This window comes from Trichomycterus rosablanca, chromosome 18, assembly GCF_030014385.1.
Source record: "Trichomycterus rosablanca isolate fTriRos1 chromosome 18, fTriRos1.hap1, whole genome shotgun sequence".
NCBI classification, from domain to species: Eukaryota; Metazoa; Chordata; class Actinopteri; order Siluriformes; family Trichomycteridae; genus Trichomycterus; species Trichomycterus rosablanca.
The window spans coordinates 677,562-702,500 of record NC_086005.1 but is presented as its reverse complement, the minus strand read 5'-3'; the positions used below and the strand labels follow the sequence as shown (position 1 = coordinate 702,500).

At 45.9% G+C, this 24,939-nt stretch overlaps 1 protein-coding gene across 1 annotated transcript in view; it reads right to left on the bottom strand.

Moving 5' to 3' along the window:
* loxl2a (lysyl oxidase-like 2a) overlaps positions 1 to 24,296 on the bottom strand; it is a 39,799-nt gene extending 15,503 nt beyond the window's left edge. Inside the window, exons 1-5 of the mRNA XM_063014561.1 lie at positions 24,003 to 24,296; positions 19,948 to 20,246; positions 18,702 to 18,877; positions 4,246 to 4,454; positions 451 to 673 (exon numbers count right to left, since the gene is read on the bottom strand). Coding sequence (XP_062870631.1) covers positions 451 to 673; positions 4,246 to 4,454; positions 18,702 to 18,877; positions 19,948 to 20,218 — 879 coding nt within the window. The 5' untranslated portion in view covers positions 20,219 to 20,246; positions 24,003 to 24,296. The remainder of the gene's footprint in view (positions 1 to 450; positions 674 to 4,245; positions 4,455 to 18,701; positions 18,878 to 19,947; positions 20,247 to 24,002) is intronic.
* Between the last annotated feature and the right edge of the window lie 643 nt (positions 24,297 to 24,939).

Sequence of the window (24,939 nt, the reverse complement as noted above, 5' to 3'; positions counted from 1 at the left end):
GGATGAATCGGAACCTTGACAACATCACGGTCTGACTTCACAAATACCTGAATCTCACTAAATTCCCACAGACACACTCTAAATTCTTGTGAGAAGTCTTCCCAGAAGAGTGGAGACTGTGATGTCTGCAAAAGTGGCCGGACGTCATATCAACGTCACTTGATTTTGGACCAGAATGTCCAACAACCTCGTGTGCAGTTGTAGCTTAGTGGTTAGGGTACTGGACTAGTAATGAGAAGGTTGCTGGTTCAAGCCCCACCACTGGCAGGTTGCCACTGTTGGACCCCTGAGCAAGGCCCTTAACCCTCAATTGCTTAGATTGTACACTGTCACAGTAATGTAAGTCACTTTGGATAAAACAACTGCTAAATGCTGAAATTGTGATGTCAGGTGTCCACATACTTTTGGTCATACAGCATCCATATAGCAGCGGGAGGATGGGGGTCGTACCTCTGGTCTGTAGGCCTTCCTGAACCCAGAGTTCTGTGTAGGAGCGAACGCCCTCCCCGGAACACAGCTGATGACAGCGGGCATCCCGCGGGTACACGTGCCGTTCTGGTTCTTCTCTATCTTCAGAGCTTTGCCCAGCCTGCAGTCGGTCAGATTGGCCTCGTTTCCCGTGCAGTTCACCAAGAACCCGAAATAATTCTTCTTCCTGCGCTGAGAGAGCAACCTGCACCCAAACATCCGGGTCATGATTAATCAATCCATCTGATCGGTGTGAGGACGGTAACAGTCGTACTGACGCTGATGGTAAAGGTTTGTGATTACTGTGTGAAACCTTCCCACCAGTGGCACTGATATTAAAAATATTTACATTTTAATGCATTTATTTTAAGGAGCACAAATACAGAACTAATAAATAAAAAATACAATTATTAACAGTTTTCTTTTCAGTTCTTAACCTTGGGGGGTGCTGGAGCCTATCCCAGCTTTTCAATGGGCGCAAGGCACACAGTAACACCCTGGACGGGGCGCCAGTCCATCGCAGGGCACACACCCATACACACACACACCCATTCACCTATAGGGCAATTCAGTGTCTTCAATTAACCTTTTTTGGACTGTGGGAGGAAACCAGAGCTCCCGGAGGAAACCCACACAGACAAGGGGAGAACATGCAAACTTTACTTTACTTTTTTATCTATTTATTATTCATTTTGTATTACTTATGATGATTATTATACATTTTTGAATAATAATATATTATTAATATTTTTTATTTTTTACCTAACATTTTTTAATCTATTTTACTTTCTCATTTTTTGTATTTATTGATTATGTATTAATAATTAATATTTATGAAATTGTTATTATTAATTATGTATTAATTATTAATATTTATTACATTATTGTTATTAATTATGTATTAATTATTGATATTTATTACATTAATTATTATTAATTGTTGATTAATAATTAAGATTTATTTGCTATTTATTATTTATTGTTTATTATGTACTATTCACTATTTAGTATTTATTTTATTCATTATTTATTTATTACTCATTACTTAAATAATGAATAATGTACGATATAAATATTTGTATTATATTTTATTATTATTATACACTATTAAGTGTATTTTTATTTGTTAGTTGATTATTTGGACTCCTTAAAATGACGTTAGCAGGCGCTTGTTGTTTACTGTTTGTTTGTTTGTTCAGGGTCATTAAAAATGTTGTGGATTTGATTTCTAGTTTTGTTTGGTCACATGACCACATTATGAAGGAAACACTGGTGGGCCAGTTTAGTCATGTCCAATTCCCTGACGCTGCAGTAGAACTCTGTAGACTCCAACACATTATCTGAACACTTGGCAACCCAAAAACCAACATAAAACATAAGCCTCCCCCCCCCCCCCCGTACCCTGTGGCTCCTGGTTCCTTTACCCCTGTACCTAAAGATCCAGTCTGATCTCATCCATCCAATAAAGTAAAAAGAAAAGGTCAAGAACACACACGCGGTACAGAGAGGAACAAACACACCGATGGAAACAATCAGATCCAAAAACAACAATCAACAGACTGAGTTAACGAACAGGAAGTCACTACCATATAAGGAAAGCATCGGGCAAACAGGGCCTGGCAGGGATTCAGACGTCTGGTGGGTGAATGAGGACCAGATTTCAGCCGAATGTGTCAGAGCGGGTGAACGTTACCACCTGAATTTACATCGTCATCATGGTGTTTATACACTCTGTGGCCAAAAGTATGTGGACACATCAACATCAGCTGCTTAGATCTCCCATTTCAAAGCCAGTCTTGGCAGAGACACTGGTCTGTCCGGGCACTTAACCGGCCGTATGGGTGACTACCAGCATCCTGCAGCAGGGGCGACTCCTACTGTCTGGTGTAAAGACACTGGTGGGCAGTAGCTCAGTGGTTTTCCAGAAGAGCAGAGCCTGTTACAGCATCAAGGGTGGGAGGGGGAACGTGACTTCAAGTCATTGCCCGTGGATTTGGTCCAGGGGGGTCCTGTGGCGTCTGGTACGGACCAACAGAAGATCCACTGTGGATCAAACTGCAGATGATTTAAATCCTGGTGACGAGGTGAACGTGGCACCACACACAGAGCATCCAACCCTTCTGTGCCAGTCAGAGTCCCCATGCATCTCCAGTCCCAGGCTTTAGAAGTGGACATGGAGCAACAGAGGAAGGTCTACTGGTCGACAAACCTTGATCCATCTTAAGGAAGTTGAAGGACCTGATAGGAAGGACCTGGTACCAGATACCACAGAAGTCCTTCAGATGTCTGCAGTGCATTATGGGAATGTTAAACCGTGCTCTATATTTAACCTAAAGCTTCCAGACGTGGTTCCACACCCCGGCGGTACGTGGGCGAACAGTGAACAGTGAGGGGTGGTGCGGGGGCGCGGACGTGTCTAACAGACGGCGGTTTGTGCAGCAGAACGACCTCTTCTACAAACGTTCCTCTGTTCCTCCACCCACACCTCACGTCTACATTCCACAAATAATTCAGCTCCTGATTCTTTATTTAACTCATATGAGAGCCAACGTGAGCTCGCTGGACACCCCCTTCCCACCCTTGTTGCTGTAACAGGCTCCGCTCTTCTGGTAATGCTTTCACGAGGGCATTTGGGAGGTCAGGCGCTGATGTTGGATCAACATGGAAGATTCAGACCACTGGTGCTCAGTGAGGTTGAGGTCAGGGTTCCTCGTAGCCAAACCCCTCACGATGGAACAGTAGAGGGCCTTCCTTAAACTGTTTCCACATGGTTTAAAGCATAAAATCAGCTGAATTTTTACTGAATGCTCCGTTCTGTCCAAACCCTCCAGACTATTGTGGAACTTCAGGAGATCAGAAGTCACACCAGCAAAGTCGTTCTGATGAGATCTGAGATTCTAAAGTTCTGCGTGACCTTCAAACCAGACTGAGGTTTTCATAACCGATTACCTGCTCACCTGCTCACCTGTTAACCTGTTTACCTGGATGAAGCACCAAATCAGGTGGTTTTGATCCTTCGACAAACTTTCCGGTCTTATTTGGTTCCTGTCCCAACTTTTTTTGGAAGTGGGTTTGTATAAACCTTGATGAAGCTGTGCCAGAGGAACCAGTTAAAAATGAGCAGTGGGAGCTCAGTGGTTAAGGTACTGGACTAGTAATCTGGAGGCTGCTGGTTCAAGCCCCACTGGTGCCAAGTTGAAACTATTGGGCCCGTGAGTAAGGCCCTTAACTCTCAATTGCCCAAATTGTGAAAGTCACTTTGGGTCAGAAGACTAGGTTGAGGTATCTCAGAAACAACAAGGGGCGTCACGGGCACGTGGTGTTCCCCACCCACAGCGGGCTGAGGAGGGACCAGCCACAACCAGCGACAGGTTGTTGGGTGGCCAAGACTCATTGATGCCAGAGGACATGAAGGTCATCAATGCCAGACTTTCCCAGTGATCTTGTTGAAAGCCTTTCCAGAATTTGACTGGCGCCAAGTCGACACTGTTGGGCCCCCCGAGCAAGGCCCTTAACGTTCAATTGCTCAAACTGTATTTAGTCAAATCTGTAGGTCTGTTAGGGACGGTGGGAGCCTCGTGGTGGAGCTTTGGACTGTCAATTGAAAGGTTGAGAGTTTGGATCCTGGCTCTGCTATGCAGCCACTGTTGGGCCCTTAAGCAAGGCCCCTAACACTCTAGGCTCCAGGGGCACCGTACAATGGCTGACCCTGCGCTCTGATCCCGGCTGGTACTGTGCCCCCCGGGTACTGAAGGTACCAGGATGCCTCTGACGTACCTGTAGGCTTTAACGTTGAAGCTCTTGACGCCGGGAAAGCCGTACATTCCACAAACCACCCGGCTGTTCATCTGATTCCAGTTCTCGTTACAGATCTGCCTCCACTTCCCATCATCCTTCACTTCCACAAAGCCCTCGGTGATGGGAACACGCTTACGGTGGGAGTAGGTGGCTCGGATTCGGATGTCCTCCACGCGAACGTCCAGGGTCTGAGAGATCACACACAGACAGAAGATATTGTTAACAAACTGCACAATTACTGGTTTTACTGGTCTGTTTTTGCATTTTTACCAACTTAGACATATCCAGTTCCTCAACTGTAACCTGAGTCCACTCTTGAGTTCAAGTCCTAGCGGTGCTACCGGCCTGGCCGAGCTCTTTACAGGCACAATAAGCTCAGTTAAGCTTAGAGGCTGTTCCTAGTTTTTAATCAATGTGACTTAATGTACTCTATGAAGCCAAAAGTATTGGGACACCCCTTTTAATCACTGAATTCATGTGTTCCAGGTGTATTCAATCAATGCATCAACAGTTTAGGGTTCAGCACAGAGCCCTGATCTCAGCCCCACTCAACAGCTCTGGGCTGAACCGGAACACCGACTGATCGATCAGCGCCCAGCCATACAAACACGAATGGGCACAAATTCCCACACACAGATCACAGAGGTCGCTCTATTATAATACTGTTTTGTCCGACAGGCTCACGGTCAGGCGTCCACATACTTTTGGTCGTATAGTGGGCATATACATGGGCACAGGGAAGCCGCTAGCTCCGGTTAATTGAGGAAACAGGAGGCATCGTGGAACTTTCTACACCAATTCCTTCATCCTCTGGGCACTGGTAGCTCAGTGGTAAAGGTACTGGATTTCTGGACTTGTAATCAGAAGGTTGTCGGGTTCAAGTTGCCACTGTTGGGCCCCTGAGCGAGGCCCTTAACCCTCAACCGCTCCAACTGTAAGTTGCTATGGATAAGAACGTCCGCTAAATGCTGCTCAGTGCTCCGCTGCTCAGTGCTGCACGTCCAGAACAGCTGAAGGATTTGTGGGTAATTTTAGCGCACTGCGTGACCCCTGCCCAAATCCAGATCAGACCAAACACACAGACTTGAGGGCCGCCGCCTCCCTCACACCTGTGTTTGATCCGTTTGGGTATTTTTCCGTGTGTTTGGAGTAAAAATAGCGAGACAGAGGAGCCGTTTAGCTTTGATCTGCCTTCAGATCCAAAAAACGCCAAAGTCAACAAGAACCCAGACGTCAGAGAACTCACGCCACCTTCACCCAGACCGTCAGGAACCAAGCGTGCCCCTCTGTGTGGGTGTGATTGTGGCTCCTGTCGGGGCCCGTCGGGGCCGGTGTGTCCCCGCTAACAGGTTAAGAACCTCACCTCTACTGTTCGTACGAAAAGGTTTAGTAAAGCTTCTGTTTCACCACCGCTTCATCCACGGACGCGGGGAGAACATGCAGACCACACACAGAAAGGACCCGGACCTGGACCGCTCCACATGGGAATCGAACCCATGACCTTCTCGCTGTGAGGTGACAGTGTGACAGTGCTACCCACCATCCTGGACCGGAAGCCAAACTGGACCAGACACGCCCGATCATGCAGCCAATCATAATACACGTGAAGTTCCCGGCCACTTCTTTACCACGACCAGCGGTGGATCCTCACAGAGAGCCGGACCACACTATGCTCCAAGTGTTCCTCCACCACTCGTGTCGACATCTCGACCAAACAGCAGGTGTAACTGTTGCAGGAGCTAAGAACCACCTGAGAACCACCTGACAACCACCTAAGAACCATCTGAGCATCACCTGAGCATTACCTGAGAAACACCTGAGCACCACCTAAGGACCACATGAGAACCACCTATGAATCACCTGAGCACTACCTGAGCACCACATAAGAACCAATTGAGCACCCGAGAACCACCTGACGACCACCTGAGCATCACCTAAGAACCACCTGAGCACCACATAAGAACCAATTGGGCACCCAAGAACCACCTGACGACCACCTGAGCTTCACCTGAAAACCACCAGAGCATCATCTGAGCATCATCCGAGAACCACCTGAGCACCACCTAAGAGCCATGTAAGCACCACCTGAGCACCTAAGCTTACATACGTTGTTGATGGTTTGACTGTGTTCTACACAGAAACCATAAACCTCCTGCCAGCGATAGCAGGTCTCCACACACACACACATCACCCCGAGGCGAGGATCAAACCCAGGTCCCCGGAGCGGTCAGGACCCTGTAGGACCGTATAAGCATGTGTGTGCGTTTATGGAGTCTAGACGCTCGTCTGTTCCTGCTGACCCTCGTCTCCCCTCCACACCCTGTTCTACATGCACTCGCTCACACTATCACAATATTTACACGCCCCCTCACGCACCCCCGTCCGGACCAGTGCGGGGAGTGTGTGTTTGTGGGTACTGTTACCGTGCCAACCACACATCACATCCCCCCCCCTCGTTTCCAGTCTTGTTCACTTCCTGTCTCGCGGATCACGTTGACGGACACGTGCGGACCTCAGAACATCGGAGGGGATTTTCGAACCCTGGATGTTAGAGCGTGAAAACCAGAGAATTCTGGGAGATAAAAAGAACCACGGGGCCGCGGGGGCCGGGGAAGGGGGGGGGGGGGGGGGGGGGGGCAGTGAGGGGGAGGGGTGTGTTAGGGGTGTTATTTCGACGGTTTTTGCCCCTTTGGGAGCGTCGGCTGAATGGAAAACATAAGTGCTCATGTACTAGCGCACAACACACGTGTTAGTGTGAAGCTAAATGGTCAAAAGTATCCGGACGCCCCTAAATATTGTGCTCTGGTGTTCCAAACTTTAAGACTGGAACCTGGAATGTCCTTCCCCAAACTGTTGCCTCAGAGACACATTTTTAAGAGTAAGAGTTTCTTATACAGACCTTAACCGAAATCCGGTGGACAGACCTCCCAGAAGAGTGGAAGGGTGGATTGGGGCCAGGTGTGTCTCTTTATAATGATGCCTGTGGTTTTAAATCGCTCAAGGTAACGTGTCCACATACTTTTGGCCATATAGTGCGTATATGTTTTCTCTTGGTGTTCTCTGTTTTCTGGTGCCCGCTATGTTATTCGTTCTCTTGGTGCCCTATTTGTTTTCTTGGTTCTTTTTTTTTGTTTTGGTGCCCCCGGTTCATTTTGGTGCCCTCTGTTTTCTGGTGCCCTCTATGTTTTCTCTTGTACCCCTTTTCCACCAAAACAAACGTGGTTCTTGAACCGGTTCTGTTCAGGTTTTCTGAACCTTGGTGTTCTGTAGAGAACCGACGCGCGTTTCCACCAGTTTTTGAGAACCAAGCAGTGTCATCATCGGTGGGCGTTACTTACTAAGAGTTAAGAGCAGTAATATCGTGGCGGAGTGTGTGGATTATGTGCGAGTATTTGTGCTGCTGTTACAGATGTTTGTTTTTATGTAAAAAGCATCGATCTAACTATGAGTGATAAGAAGACGTGACGTGTTTTTTTGTTGTTGTTGTTTTCTGTAGTTCATTGACGTGAGAGGAGTTTTGCGCTTCGCTTTCACCGTGACTCTCGGCGCAAATAACCGATTTACTCAGCGCTCGACTTGAGCGATAAAACATCATTAAAGTTCCACAACACGAACGAACATCTGTGTGAAATAACCATCAAACCCACTCTAACAGCTCCACGTGTATCTGTGTGTAACTGGATTTACTTCACGTGTGTTTATGCAGCTCGGGGAGTTGAAAAAGCTTTATGCTTTATTTTTCACGTTAAGCGTTTTCCGTTCTGTCCGGGTCACGTTTACCTCGTCACATCACACAGTTCATCTTTTTAAAGGCGCTTTGAAAATATCAGCGGCAAACTGCCTCAAAATGTAATCAGGTGAAGTTTAAAAGATAAAAATGCAGCATTAAGCTTCATATGAGACTCCAGCTGACAGCATTGTTGCTGTCGCTGTGCTGTACAACATGACACACCCACAGGTGACGTCACGGTTCGGGCTGAATAACCCAGTATTCTGTGGTGCCAGATTGGCCCGCTAGTTCACTGTCTGGAACCTCTTTTTTCTGGTGGAAACACACGGAACCGGTTCAAAATCAAGTTCGGGAACCGGAACGGGCTCCGTGCCGCGTCGGTGGAAAAGGGGTATTGGTGTTCTCTTGGTGCCCTCATTGTTCTCTTGGTGCCCTCTATGTTTTCTCTTGGTGTTCTCTTGGTTCTTTTTTTTTTGTTTTGGTGCCCTCTGTGTTTTTGGTGACCCTTACGTTTTCGTAGCCACGCTGCTCTATGTCTCAGACGCCTTTGTGAGTCAGTGCGAGGTTAAATCCCAGCATGCCTCTGCTTCGTTTTACTATGACAGAATTCTAACAAAGGTTAAAGGTCGATAGGTCATGTGTATCCGAACTCTGAAGCTCCGTGTACACTTTCACCTCTGACCTGTCGTTCCACAGAGCGTGAGCAGTTTCGGGCCTGCTGCTTATCGTCTGGGTAAAACAAATCCAGTCCTGCCTGTTAGGATTTTTGGAACATAACATCATTATTAAACATAAATTCAATGTGAGAAGTTGTACGACATTTCCCCACGTGGCTCTTTGTCTGGTAGGTGCACTCAAAATGGCGCCTACCATGATCCCTCGTTAGGGACCCTCCAGATGTCTGCCGTAGGGGGGGGAGGGGCGGAGCCCTGGGCTTTTTTAGCACATTTCATTGGCTCCACCAGCAGTGAAGGAGGAGGAGCCTAGCTTAGTTTAAAAAACCGCGCGCTCAGACGCACGGGGCTTCTTTTTTTTGACTGGCGATCATCTGGATTGCAGGAGAAAAGGAGCGCCGATCGGCTTAGCTCTGACATATATTCACAGATCATTTCTTACACTTAATAAAGTGTTTTTGAAGAGTACTTTCTGGATTCTCCGACTGCTTCTTCAAGGCTTCTCGACAAAAAGATTCGTCGTAACATGCCCCAAAATGCTGCTGGTTTAAATTCAGAACCAGTAAAACGTCCCTCTGAAAACAACACAGGGACTCAAGTAACCAAAAGAGTAAGACCAGGTGCTCGTACGTTCGCTCAGTGGTGATCTCTGAAGGATCAGAGGTTTATAAGCCTTTTACAAAAACAATCATGATCTAACAGTCTAACATGAAATCAACGTTTCTGCACACACAGATGTGAGGAATTTAGGAATCTCACCATCTACAGTCCATTATATTATTGAAAGATCCCAGTCCAGATCATTCTCCCAGCAAAAACTAACAGTGCACATTTTTTCTACAGTCCCATTTTTTGCAGCTGGGTTTGTGCACAGGTAGTGCAGCACAGGACCACATGTTCTTCTTGTGCGACCACTGGAGGTCACCAGAGTGCCCAGGGACATTGAGTACGTCTAAATTGGTACAGTGCATTAATGAGAGGGAAGGAAAACCATGACGTGGTCTGGATGATCAGAATGTGTTTATGATCAGCAGGTCATTATTTGACATTTTCAGTGTGGACGGCTTTTTGGAACGGTGTTGCTGGTTCAAGCCCCACCACTGCCAAGTAAGTTGCCACTGTTGGGCCCCTCAGCAAGGCCCTAAATCCTCGATTGCTTGCTGTAAATTTGAGTTACTGACTGTGTGAAACTTGAGGACAGAAACAGATCTGAGCTTCTGGGATGTGGAGGCGGACAGAACCGTTCATGATTCATCCTGTATGTGTGTGAGAGAGTGTGTGTGAGTGTGTGTGTGTGTGTGTGTGTGTGAGTGTGTGTGTGTGTGTGAGTGTGTGTGTGTGTGTGTGTGTGTGTGTGTGTGTGAGAGTGTGTGTGTGTGTGTGTATTTCATCACCACACTGTTTCCACTGTAATACTGAATATTTTCTGTAGTGATTCAGCAGCTTTTAGTAATACACAAATTATTTTACCCAGAATTCCACAGTCAGCCGCGTCTCTGCTACCACACCAGCACCAGCACCAGTACCAACCTTTATGTTTGAGGGTTAAGTGCAACACTGACACCCAACCAAAACCCCAACACCATCATTAACCCAACACCAACCCTAACACTGGTCACAACTCAAATACCAACCTATCACCAACCCTAATCCTAATCCCAACAAACACCATAACCCCAACAACCCTAATCCTAATCCCAAACACCATAACCCCAACAACCCTAATCCTAATCCCAACAAACACCATAACCCCAACAACCCTAATCCCAATCCCAAACACCATAACCCCAACAACCCTAATCCTAATCCCAACAAACACCATAACCCCAACAACCCTAATCCCAATCCCAAACACCATAACCCCAACAACCCTAATCCTAATCCCAACAAACACCATAACCCCAACAACCCTAATCCTAATCCCAACAAACACCATAACCCCAACAACCCTAATCCCAATCCCAAACACCATAACCCCAACAACCCTGATCCTAATCCCAACAAACACCATAACCCCAACAACCCTAATCCTAATCCCAACAAACACCATAACCCCAACAACCCTAATCCCAATCCCAAACACCATAACCCCAACAACCCTAATCCTAATCCCAACAAAAACCATAACCCCAACAACCCTAATCCCAATCCCAAACACCATAACCCCAACAACCCTAATCCTAATCCCAACAAACACCATAACCCCAACAACCCTAATCCTAATCCCAACAATACCATAACCCCAACAACCCTAATCCCAACAAACAGCATAACCCCAACAACCCTAATCCCAATCACAAACACCATAACCCCAACAACCCTAATCCCAATCACAAACACCATAACCCCAACAACCCTAATCCCAATCCCAAACACCATAACCGCAACAACCCTAATCCTAATCCCAACAAACACCATAACCCCAACAACCCTAATCCTAATCCCAACAATACCATAACCCCAACAACCCTAATCCCAATCACAAACACCATAACCCCAACAACCCTAATCCTAATCCCAACAAACACCATAACCCCAACAACCCTAATCCCAATCCCAAACACCATAACCCCAACAACCCTAATCCTAATCCCAACAAACACCATAACCCCAACAACCCTAATCCTAATCCCAACAAACACCATAACCCCAACAAGCCTAATCCCAACAAACACCATAACCCCAACAACCCTAATCCCAATCCCAAACACTTAAACCTTATCCCAACCTAAACCCCAACACCAAGCTTTATCCCAACATCAACAATAATCTTAATCCCAACAAACACCGTAACCCCAACAACCCTAAACCCAACACCAACCCAAACCCCAATGCCAACTTCAAATGCAACATCAACCTTAATCCTAACACCAACCCTAATCCCAAACACTTAAACCTTATCCCAACCCTAACACTAGTCAAAACCTCAAGCTTTATCCCAGCACCAACCCTAATCCTAACCCCAACCCAAACTCCAACGCCAGCTTTAAATGCAACACTAATCTTAATTCTAACCCCAACACCATCCCTAAAAACACCAACCCTAATCCCAAACACTTAAACCTTATCCCAACCCAAACCCTAACACTAGTCACAACCCAAAGTTTTATGCCAGCACCAACCCTAATCTTAATCCCAACAACCCTAATCCTAACACCAAACCTGCCCCTACTCCCAACACCAACACTTTAAATGCAACATCAACCAACACCATCCCTAACAATACTAACCCTAATCCCAAACACTTAAACCTTATCCCAACCCTAACCCCAACACCAACCCTAACACTAGTCATAACCCCAAGTTTTATGCCAACACCAACCCTAATCCTAATCCCAACAAACACCATAACCCCAACAACCCTAATCCTAACACCAACTTTAAATGCAACATCAACCAGCCCTAAAAACACCAAGCCTAATACCAAACGCTCAAGCCTTATCCCAGCACCAACCCTAATCCTAATCCCAACAAACACCATAACCCCAACAACTCTAATCCTAACACCAACAAACACCATAACCCCAACAACCAACCCCAGTGCCAACTTCAAATGCAAAATCAATCTTAATTGTAACCCCAACCCCAACACCAACCCCAACACCAATTGTATTTTCATGATTCCTTAAACAGGCTTCCAATCCCCCCCCCACCCCACCCCACCTTCATTCTGACTCTTGGTTGTTTAGACCAGCAGCACAAACATGAGTCAGGATCCAGATGTTGAGGATCAGTGTGGGATTTCTGTTCTATTATACACCAAAATCTGCTCAACCTCTTCAGTCTCCCTCCGAATCCTCCATCCTCTCCTCGTTCCATCAGATCTCCTCTCATCCTCGTCCTCTACACACTAATAATCTCAGCCCTGATGTGAGGAGAACATGAAGAGACGAGGTACCGAGAGGATCATCTTACACAAGCTCAGCAGGTCCTAAACGGAGGTCTGTTGTGTGGAGCGTGGAGGAGGATCAGGTTCCCCTCTGCAGGAATGTGAACTTGAACCTCTAGATGCCAAATTTAGAAGCTGCACACACTAACATGAAAAATCTGAACCCTAAAGCTTTTCTAAAGACTCAGTTCAGACACGTTTCCTCCTGTACAACCAAGATCGATGACCATGACGTGGTGCTGGAACTACATGAGGGCTGCAGATGGAATCATGGGACTGCAGGGGAGGCAGACCAGTACAGAAACCAAACCCTCTTTACTGGGTCTGACAGGTACAGAGGCCACACCTTCATTTTCATGCATAACATTTATTCTTTATTACAGTTATGACTGAATACAGTTTAAGAAATTGAGGGTTAGGGGCCTTGAACCAGCAACCTTCTGATTACTAGGACTAGCATTATTAGGACTGACAGGTACAGAGGCCACGCCTCCTTCATTAGGACTGACAGGTACAGAGGCCACACCCTCTTTGTTAGACATACAGGTACTAAGGCCACACCTCCTTTATTACGACTGATATGTATAGAGGCCACGCCTGCTTTATTAGGACTGACAGGTACAGAGGCCACGCCTCCTTTATTACGACTGACATGTATAGAGGCCACGCCTCCTCAGTGTTTTTACTGTACTGTACCTGTATCACTCAGGTGACCAACGTGTGCTAACTAACGTCAAAAAGCATTTTAACAATTTAATTATGGAGATATTTAACTTTATAACTTAACAAAATTGTACCTGGTGAGACTTTAAAGAACAATTTCACATCACAGGGGTAAATTCCGAACCCGTCGCTGCTTCTTACACTACCGACGCTAATCCTACAGCTCCTACAACCGCTGGAGATGTTCTCTGAGAGTCCGGCGCTGTTCATTCATCTCTTATAGGATAAAATTAGAAGAAGGAAAATAAAAACTAAATCAGAGCCGCTGACAACCCCGCTAAACACTAAACAACTATACAGTACTAACATTTACTGTTGCTTAGCAACAAGCCACTTGTTGTGGAACTACGTTCTTGGCAGATGGCGCTGTTTATATTAAATAAAGCTTTTATAAACAACATCACCACGTCTCTGCTTTAATATTTACTTTCCATAACTAACAGCAACAGAACACTTATGATGATCTATAATACACTGTATGGTCAAAAGTATCTGGACGCCCCCTAATTACTGATTTTATGTGTTTCAGCCACAACAGATCTGTGTGTAAACCTCAGTTCCATTTGTTCTGCACTGCTGATTTTTCGTAGCTAAGTGAGAATCAGTAGATCAGAGGGAACGCGAGTCCCCATGAGGGAGGTTTCTGTTCCCCTCTGTCCCACATCACGAGCATCCCGAATATCTCTGACATTAATCACATCTGAACGAACTACGTGTCGTAACAACGACCTCCATTGTTCTCCTGATTCATCTGGTTTAGTAATGTCAGAATCAGGAGGTCATTAGTTCCATGTGGTTTAGTTTGGGGGTAAATAAAAGTAAACATCATGTCCCCTAATGCCCAATCCAGGGAAAACTCCCTAAATATTACAAGGAAGGAACTTTGAGAGGAACCGGACTCAACAGGAACCCCCATCCAGGTCTGGATCACAAATCTTCACCCTCAGGGGGTCGAAAGGGTTCCCGAGTTGACGTGATTAAAATTCCATAAGAACAAAATCATACATAATAAAACATCACTAGTGCAGAGGTCAGCATGAGACTCCGCCCCCTAATTAATACAGCGAGGTTAATTGGTTCATTCAGAATCATGAGGGCTTTTATGGGACGATAACAAACCTGAGGAGTCGCATGAGAGAGGCAGAACGGCAGCCCAACATTTCTGATCAGAGTAAATCTTTAATGACCTCGAACCCTCAAGCTCGACCCCTAGAGGACGGTCCCGGTCCTAGAGGGTCTGATCCTGATCCATGAGTGCACCAGACCCCCAGGAGCGGGGCCACACCTCCCTGGTTTGGAAAGACGAATCAGGAGTCTGATTAAATAAATCTGCTTTTAATCTGGACTTGACTGTTAAAATTGGGACTGTGTCTAAATCCCGAACGAGTGGGGGGGGGCATTCCAAAGTTTTGGGGTAACGTAGGGGAACGCTCGTCCCCCGATGTCATTTTAGTGATTTTTTTTTCCAGTTTTCGGGACTACATTTACATTTTCATCATTTAGCTGATGCTTTTATCCAAAGCGACTCACAATTATGACTGAACACGATCAAGGGCCCAACAGTGGTAACTTGGCAGTGTTGGGACTTGAACCGGCAACCTTCTGGTTACTAGTCGAGTACCTTAACCACTGAGATATTACTGGGGACTATACGTAACCCTGAACCTTGTGAAGCGAGTAAACGTGGTTGATAAGTTCACACGGAGACGGGGGATAACAGGAATCGGTGCATGACTCTCCATGCGCAATACGGATCTCCATATGAACCCGCCTGGTGCAGGTGAAAAGAAGCGGTCGGTGCTGCACACGTGTCGGAGGTCTGCAGTGGTACGATCGGGGAATCGGATACGACTAAATTGAAATGACTTCGCTGGATGTTTTCGGTTTGTTTTTCCCGCCTGACTCACCTGCCCAGGTGTTTTTAACAAGCTCCAGCTGTGGTCAGACCTGAGGAACCTCTCTGTTACCCACGTCCTCTCTGAACAGCGGGCGACTGTGATGCCCGTCCCGTTTCGGTGTGTTTACGGAGGAACTGCGGTCAGAGACGGAACGCGGTGTCGAGCGCCCGTCCGTTTACTTTCGCACAACGTGAGCCGCCGCACGTCCGCGTGCCGGGATCTGCTGGCGGGCGAGGCGGAGACAAAGTGGTCTGGAATGTTCTTCTTTCCGTCTGGACGACCCTGAACGCTGATGATCTGACCACACTGGTGCACACACACACACACACACACACACACACACGGGCGGTGGAACAGATGACATCAGCGTGAGGGAAGCCCGTCTCAGATGGTTCAGGAGAATCCCCACTTCCACACAGCGGAAAAACCGTGTGGGTTTTATTACTCCCCTGTGGCAGGACTGGGGGGTGCAGGGGGGGCTCACATGCACCCGTATGAAACCCAAAACCTCTCCCCCCCCCGTTCCTCTGCTCCATGATGACTTTACCTCTCGGTACGTCTGCGAGACTGGACGTTTGTGTGTTTCCTCCTGGTACAGATCATCATACCATCCCTCTGAGGCGAGGGGGGGCAGGGGGGTCGGGGGGTGCACGTTTAAAATATGCAGACTTTACAAAAACACCCAGATATGACGGGTCAGCGTTTCGTCTCGTCTGGACGTGAAGGAAATGGAAAAATCCTTCTCCACCTTCATTTCATTCCATACGTCCATCTGAACCAGACGAGGGCAATTAAAGTTTCCAAGGGGCCACATGAGACACTGGGAGTGTAGTAAAGGGGCCCGACCAACAGGCTCAACTTAATTCTGCTCAATATTTATTTTATCTTTATAATAAAAGACAGTAAATAAGTCCAGATGTGCTCAGATCTAAACCACACGATCTTAAAAATAAAGATGCTGGATTGAACCGAGAAGGTTCCTCAGCGTGATGCTGGAGAAGAACCACTGTTGAAGAGCACTCGTGGTTAGTGGTTGGTGCCACAGTGTCTTCTTCAAAAAGTGTGGAACCTCTCCTCAAACGGGTTCCTCGAAGAACCGAACTCAAAAGCAGCGAAACCAAACTTCAACACATTCCAGAAGGTTTCATCATCTGCTGAACGAGCTCCACGTGGACATTCCTGAATCCTGACCTACGTGGAACAAGAAGAAGCCACTGATGAGTGGAGCTGGTGCTCATGGAAGAAACTGCGTCTGAAACCACATCCTAATCCTACGCCATTTAACTGGTAATGGTGGTGTTCCAATTAGTCTAGTATCACCGGTGCTCCTAAACTTGTGATGATAAGCTGATGAGTCAAAACGTGACGACCCTCCCATCCACCCCAAAAAACGTGCACGGTTATCATGTAGTAGATGTTGGGGTGATGGAGGTTCATCATGGTTCTGAGGAACTTTGGGCTGAAGTATCTCAGCTGTGGTCCGAGGAGGGACAAGAACCGCGGACGGGTTGTTGGGTGACCAAGACTCACTAAAACCGAAGAACATGAAGGCTGAGGTGTCTGGTAATGACCAAGAAAAGATCTACTGTGGTCATCAGGACGATGAGGGGCGACATAGAGATGCTGAAGAACCTGCAGTTACTGTCCTGGTACCTTTGCAACTTCACCATGATGGGACTCGAACCAGCAACCTTCTGATCACTAGGCAAGTATCTTAACCACTCGATTAATATTGAGACGCAGCCATAGATGCTTGTAGCCCACCGGTGCTCCTAAACTTGTGATGATAAGCTGATGAGTCAAAACGTGACGACCCTCCCATCCACCTCAAAAAATGTGCACGGTTATCATGTAGTAGATGTCAGGGTGATGGAGGTTCCTCATGGTTCATGTGTTGGTCCGAGGAGGGACGAGCCACAAACCGCAGACGGGTTGTTGGGCAACCAAGACTCGCTGAAACCGAAGAACACAAAGGCTGAAGCATCTGGTACCGACCAAGAAAAGATCTACTGTGATCATCAGGAAGGGGCGATGTAGAGAAGTCGCCTGCAGTTACTGTCCTGATGGGGCTTGAACCAGCAACCTTCTGATCACTAGGCAAGTACCTTAACTACTGCCTTAATATCACAGAAACCACAGGACTCCTTCAGATGATCCGTGGAGTCTGGGTCATGTCAGAATGGGTCAGCGCTGTTTTGAGAGTCAATTTATGAGACCCTTGGTCTGTCCGATAGCCACGTCTGGACGTGAAGTCTGGACGCTGAAGAAAGACGCCTTGAAGTCAGGCTTTTAAAACCGAATGTGTCAGAAAACTGCTGAAAATCTCACAGAGGAAGATGATCACCACTGAGTAAGTGGACGAGACGGCCAGAACAGAAAAGCCACATGAACCACATGAAGTCCTTCAAGTTACGTTACCTTGGGCGTGTGATGAGGCGCAAACATGAGGACACTGTAGGCGGCGCTAATGTACGACAGGACACCAAAAATAATCTGTGTTGGCGACATGAGACAAAGAGCGCAGGAGAAAGCTGACGCAACTGTGCAGGCAACCATCACAAAGCCACGACAGCCGAGTGACTATAATGTTTTGAATAGCTGGTGTTTACTCGGACAGGAGCTGATAACCTCGTCTTCCTTTCCTTTATTGACCCGAATGACTTCATCTTCTCTCTGATTGGCCGGTTCATTTAGTTTCTGACAGACGCCAGAGACGTCCACGTAAATGCAGCGGGTTCCAGTCGCTCATCATCGTCTCCACTGGTGCTCTCCAGGTTCCTCTACTCCTCATGAACGTCCACCTTCTTCACGTTCACGGATAATTTAGCGAGAGAAAAGCCAGAGCGTAACTGCTCATCATTTCTCTCTCCGTGCTGAATAAATGTACAGAAATTCTCCTTCCTCCCGCCGGCGGTTCGGACGTTTAGCGAGCGCCTCCACAAACATCCCGCTGTTCAGCGTAGCTCTGTGATGCTAATTCTGTTCGCTCTGCACACACTCGCTCTATATCCCGCCCGGCCTGTTAGCGACCTGTTTGTGTTTCCGTCTCCCGGGCGTCGCCGACGCCGCCAGAAACGTTCGGACGGTGAGTGTGTGTGTGTGTGTGTGTGTGATCAGACGGTGAGTGTTTAAAGAATTTTGGGTGTGTATGAGGTGTGTGTGTGGGGGGGTTTACCGGGTCGCTCTGCACACAGGAACACACACGTCATTTACTCCAAACACATCCAGTACCGTTCATTACTAATCCTTTATACACACATACACCTCACACACACACACACACCTTACAAACACACCTCACACACACACCTCACTAACCTCTGTCCTTCCCATTCAAACAAAATGATGCACAAATTCCCATAGACACACTCCAAAATCTTTTGAGAAGGCTTTTATAGCTATGGATTATACAGTGTGTTTTAGGAAGGGGGGGGGGTGTTAGTAATGATGCTGTTGTTACACAAATGATTTTATTGGTTTATGTAAATCAGTGTGTGTGTGTGTGCACACACGTGTCCTACCTCGACCTCGTTGCCCCCGGCGGGGATGTGTTTGTGCCCCGGAATGCGTTTCTGCGTACACACGACCCCGACGTCCTCCGAGTGTTTACAGTCCGAAACCCCGACCCCGTTAGAGCGGCACTCTGAGATCGACGCCTCGCGTCCCGTACAGTGTACGTTATCCAACCATATAGGACCTGCAGGTTCACACACACACAACACACACAACACACACATACATACACACACATACATACACATACATACACACACACAACACACACACAACACACACATACATACACACACAACACACACACAACACACACAACACATACACACAACACACACAACACACACATACATACACATACATACACACATATACATACACACACAACAAAACACACCACACACAACACACAACACACACATACACATACACATACACATACACATACACATACACATACACATACATACACACACACACACACACACACACACACACACTCACACATAAGTATTTGGACTCCCGAGCACTCCACTTTTATCTGAGCTAGATTTTAGAACACGACTGTAGGGATTTACTGCCATTCAGTGATAGAAGTGTTAGTGAGGCTGGGCAGTAATGTTGTGGGAATAGCCCAGGCTCACAGTCAGCATTCCAATTCATCCCAAATAGCGTGTACATGCCATACATATGGTGGTGTGGTGTGTGTGTGTGTTTTCTTTTGTGTATGTATAACTCAGGTGTGTGTGTATGTGTGTGTATAACTTTGGTGTGTGTGTATGTGTGTTTATAACTTTGGTGTGTTTGTATGTGTGTGTGTGTTTGTGTGTGTTTGTGTGTGTGTGTTTGTGTGTGTGTGATGTGTGTGTATAACTCGTGTGTGTGTATGTGTGTGTTGTATGTTGTGTGTGTGTTTGTGTGTGTTGTGTGTGTGTGTTTGTGTGTGTTGTATGTTGTGTATGTTGTGTGTGTGTGTGTGTAAGTGTAGGTGTTTGTGTGTGTGTGTGTTTGTGTGTGTTGTATGTTGTGTGTGTGTGTGTGTGTTTTCTTTGTTTCTGTAAAAAAAAAGGGCAGTTGTAGCCTAGCGGTTGAGGTACTGGACTAATAATCAGAAGGTTGCTGGTTTAAGCCCCACCACTACCAAGAAGTCCTTGAGCAAGGCCCTTAACCCTCAATTGCTCAGACTGTATACTGTCACAGTACTAAAAGCCTGTGCTAAATGCTATAAATGTAAATGGAGGGACACACACTGACCCTCTCCTCGGCCGAACTTGGCCGATGGTGACCAGGACACGGCGCCGAGGAAGCCGAGCTGTCGACACACCACGTGCGCGGCGTTCATGTCGAAGTCATCGTCACATACCGTCCCCCAGGCGCCGCTGTAGAGCATCTCCACTCTGCCCTCGTAGTGTTTACGCTTCTCACCCGCCAGCCTCACCCGGACCGTCTCACACACACTCACAGACACACACATCACCAACACACACAGCACCACGGGCACCGGGTACGACCTCCAGGTCACCATGGTTACACACGGGTACAGCAGCCGGGACCTACGGGAACATAACACACACACACACACACACACACACACACAAAACACACACAACACACACAACACACACACACACACACACACACAAAACACACACAACACACACACAGTTAGTCTGATTAAATCTCACTGACATACAACCTGATTCAGTGAATCAAACTCTAAATATACAACAAGTGATTCAGTGAATTAAACTACTAATATACCATAACTGATTCAACTGAATCAACTCCTAATGTACTACAACTGATTCAACTGAATCAAACTCCTAATGTACCGTAACTGATTCTCTGAATCAAACTCCAAATGTATTACGACTGATTCATTGAGTCGAACTCCAAATATAAAATACTACAATTCATTCAGTGAGTCAAGCGACTGATGTACAATAACTGATTCAATGAATCTAACTCTTAATGTATCATAACTGACTCAGTGAATCAAACTCTTGAAGCATCAGAACTGATTCAGTAAATCAAACTCCTAATGTACCACATTTGATTCAGTGAGTCAAACTCCAAATGTATTATGCAGTGAATCAAACTCTCTGATTCATGTCACACACCTGATTCACTCTTCTGAAATTATCGATCCCATCACCATTATTTCACCTCCACCTCCCTCAGCCCAGGGTGGTAAATTTACAGCAGTTTTACCCTCAAACAGCTCATTAAAGTGTCAGTTTAATGGCAGGGTGACAATTGGGAGAGGCGTTTCTTCCACCCCCCTGATCATCAGGTTAAACTTTCAGTTATTAGTGTCACACACAGAAAGAAAAACTGGGAATACAGTATAAAACCTCTAATAAATAAATAATCACATTAAATAATATATATATTTTAAATAAAATAAGTTTATAATCAGTGGAGTAATGCAGCGGTTCTACCAGCCATGGGAAGTTCAGTCCTGGGTTCAGTACAGTTGAGGGATTGATGCTTGTCCTCATGAGGGGTCAATAAAGTCACGTCGAGTCAGGTTAGGTCGAGTCAGGCTAGAGGTTCGACTGGTGTGAGGTATGAAAGACACTAGATGTACAAAAGTATTGAGACGCCCCTTCTAATGACTGAATTCATGTGTTTCACCCACAACAGTTATTAACAGGTGTAATAAATCAATGATATAAATGGAACGTTATGCTTCCAACTTTCCAGCAACCGTTTAGGGAAGGTCCTTTCCTGTTTTGTGTCCTTTTAGTCAAAAGAGCATTTATAAGATATGATTGATTTAGGAAATATAAGGGTATCCACGTAGTGACCAGGAAGAGCCGTATTGCGTATTATGGAGAGATTCGCTATGCTGCTCTGTGAGGTCCTCACACCTCATGCAGACACCCTGACCGGCCAGCAGAGGTCGCAGTTGCGGCAGCAATGAGGAACCCATCTGACATCCCGTCCTCAGGCACAGCCGATTGTGTCCTGTTAGATGTCCACTGATAGCACAGAGAGATACGAACCCATGAGCTTGTACTGAAGGCACTGGAACCTTCATGCAGATCCTGTGGTTTTGTTTACAGATCTCAGGTTCTCCAGCCAGGAACAGACCGAAATAATGGACGGGTGACGAGAACGAGGGGCTAGCTGGTTGTTTACTGGTGCACATCGATTCTTGTGATGCGAGCTGAGAGTACCATGGCGTACGGTCGAGAAATGGTTCTGATGGAGAATCACGACTTTTGCAGAATCAGAACCGAATCCGCTGGTTCCTCTTTGAGTCCCACTCATGAGAACACCAGCTAGAACACGCGGCTTAAATTTAGACGTTAATTCTACACACAAAACCCTGAGCGTGGGAGCTACAGGGGAATACTTCTGTAGGAACTTTGACCATGGACAGGTTTCAATTCCAGCCTGAAGCCATGAGGAACGTTCTCCTGTCCATCATCCTTCACTTACTGGAGAAAATCTTCTACATTCCTCATTATTAAAACCTCTTCTAGAAACTAACAGAATAAAAGCAGGACAGTGAAGGACAGGAGCTTTGGACGCAGGTTTGGAGTGTGTCTGTGGGAATTTGTGCTCATCAGGTAAGGCACTGATGTTGGACGAGAACGCTCCAGGTGCCTAACAGGGTTGACGACCAACAGAAGATCTACTGTGGATCCAACTGGAGATGAGATGAATCTGGCACAGCACACAGAGCATCAAACCCTTCTGTGCCAGTCAGAGTCCCCATGCATCTCCTTTCCACCTCTGAAGCACCTACAATGTAAAGGAGGCCTTCAGAGGTCTTGTGGAGTCCATGTGGTGTCTCGGCTTTAACGTTATGGCTGATAATTGTGTAGTGGCAGAAAGGACCTTCCTTAAACTGTTGAGTCAGAAGCACATAATTTCCTTTATATGGTTTATTACCCCTGTTAGTGACTGTTGTGGCTGAAACACATGAATTTAACATTTAAAAGGGGCGTCCCAATACTTTTGTCCCTGTAGGGTATGTCTAGTCAGTGTATTTGTTTGGCCCCTGTGGTGACATTCGGGCCCCTTCACCTGTCTCCGTTAGCAACACAAAAACATGGGCCACAACCAAAACCCCTTCAGTCAGGACCTGAGCTTGAGACTGAGATGAGGGTTAATCCTGCTGTGAGGAGACAAGTGGTCCCTTACACATCTGGAACAGTGGAACTCACGCCAAGTGTTTATATCAGTACAAATCTGATACTCACACTCAGACTAAACACTTCTGTACGTCTAGTGTTCGCAGGATTCGGGATTATAGCACTCGGACCTGCAGTTACACTCCTTATTCCTATAAAATCTGATTTAGTCCAGCACAGATCATACCATTACACCAGTGCACCTTATAAACACACACAAACACCGATAAATACTCCTGAGTTCTTATAAACACTCATAAAGACAGATAAACACTCCTGAATCCTTATAAACACTCACAAACACAATTATAAATACTTATATGCACTCCTCAACAAACACTCGGAAACTTATCAATACTAATAAACACTGATAAATACTCCTGAACAGTTACAAGTACTCACAATACCCTTCAATACTTATCAATACTAATAAAAACTAATAAACACTGAAATAAACCTGGATACTTATAAACACTCACAAACACACACTGATAAACACTCCTGAATACTAATAAACACTCATAAACACTCCTGAATTCTTATAAACCCATGGACACTTATCAATACTAATAAAAACACTTAACACTCCTAAAAACTCCTAAATACTGCTGAATTTTTATAAACACTCATAAACACAATTATAAATGCTTATGCATACTCCTGAATAAACACCCTTGAATACTTACCAATGTTAATAAAAAGTAATAAACACTCAATGGATATATAATACCCATGGATGTCACTGCTACTTTTACTGCTAGCTGTACCGTGTATGTGACAAACTGTGATTTGATTTAATTTGATACTCATAAACACTCATAAATACTTAAATGCAGACCAGTGTCATTTATAAAGACATTCTACTCAGCACTTATCACACTGATCTGGAAAAACACTCAATTCTTTACATCAAAGTCATTTAAACCAGAACTAAGTGGAAACACATTTAGACCAGTGCACTTTATAAACACTGATATAAAGACCAGTAAACTTTATAAACACTTATAAACACTTTATAAACACTCATATAAGAACAGAGAACCTTATAAACACTTTATGAACACTAACTCTGAGCTCAGTGTGCATCCTTATCAGTAGTATTTAGTCCAGTATGATTAATCACTGATATTTTAATACTGATATTAATCATAATTCTAATCGTACCTGAATGAAGACTCAGTGTAGCAGATGTTCCTCACTGTTCCTCTGTTCCTCTGTTCTTCAGTTCGTGTTCCTCACTGTTCCAGTGTTCCAGAGTTCCAGAGTTCCAGTGTTCCAGAGTTCCAGAGTTCCAGAGCTGTACTGGCTCCCACCACTCTTACCCCTCCTCACTGCTGCTCCTCCTATTTGGGGAAAACCTGGACAATTCGGCCGCCCCTTCATCCTAATAACCCCTCCTCACTGACTCTCTCTCACACACACACACACACACACACACACACTCACACTCGCACTCGCACGCACGCACACACACACACACACACAGACAGACTTTTTTAAGGTTCTACAGTAACAGGATGGTACGGGTGGAGCTCCGTATAAGGGCTCCTGTACAAAACCTCCTCATCTTCATCCTCCTCCTCCTCATCACTATTGGATAATACCATATCAGTGGCTGTATCTCATTTTCTCATTTTTCTAATAATTAAACATGACTTTGAATCACTCGCTTTGTAGCTTTAATATCTTCCACTATTCTGGGAAGCCTTCCTACAAGACCTTGGAGTGTGTGTGTGGGAATTTGTTCCTGTTCAGTCACTACAGTCAGTAAGGTCAGGAACGGACACTGGAAGTTTAACTGAAATTGAGCTCCTTTGTACATGACTAGTCAAACCACGTCTCAGGTGTGTCACGCTAGCCTACTGCTGCTGAGCTCCGGCTTCGAATCTCAGAGGTGCTATCGGCCAGCCGGGCGTCTACACAGACATGATCGGCTATGTTCCCAGGGAAAATGGGGGGGGGGGGGGGGGGGGCATCCTGTCCAGGGTTCCGGGGGGTTTACAATTTACATTTGTTTTATTCACCTGAGGAACCTGATAATGTTTAGAATTATTGTCTTTTTATTAAATAATAATAATAAAGAATAAAAGAAGCACAGACT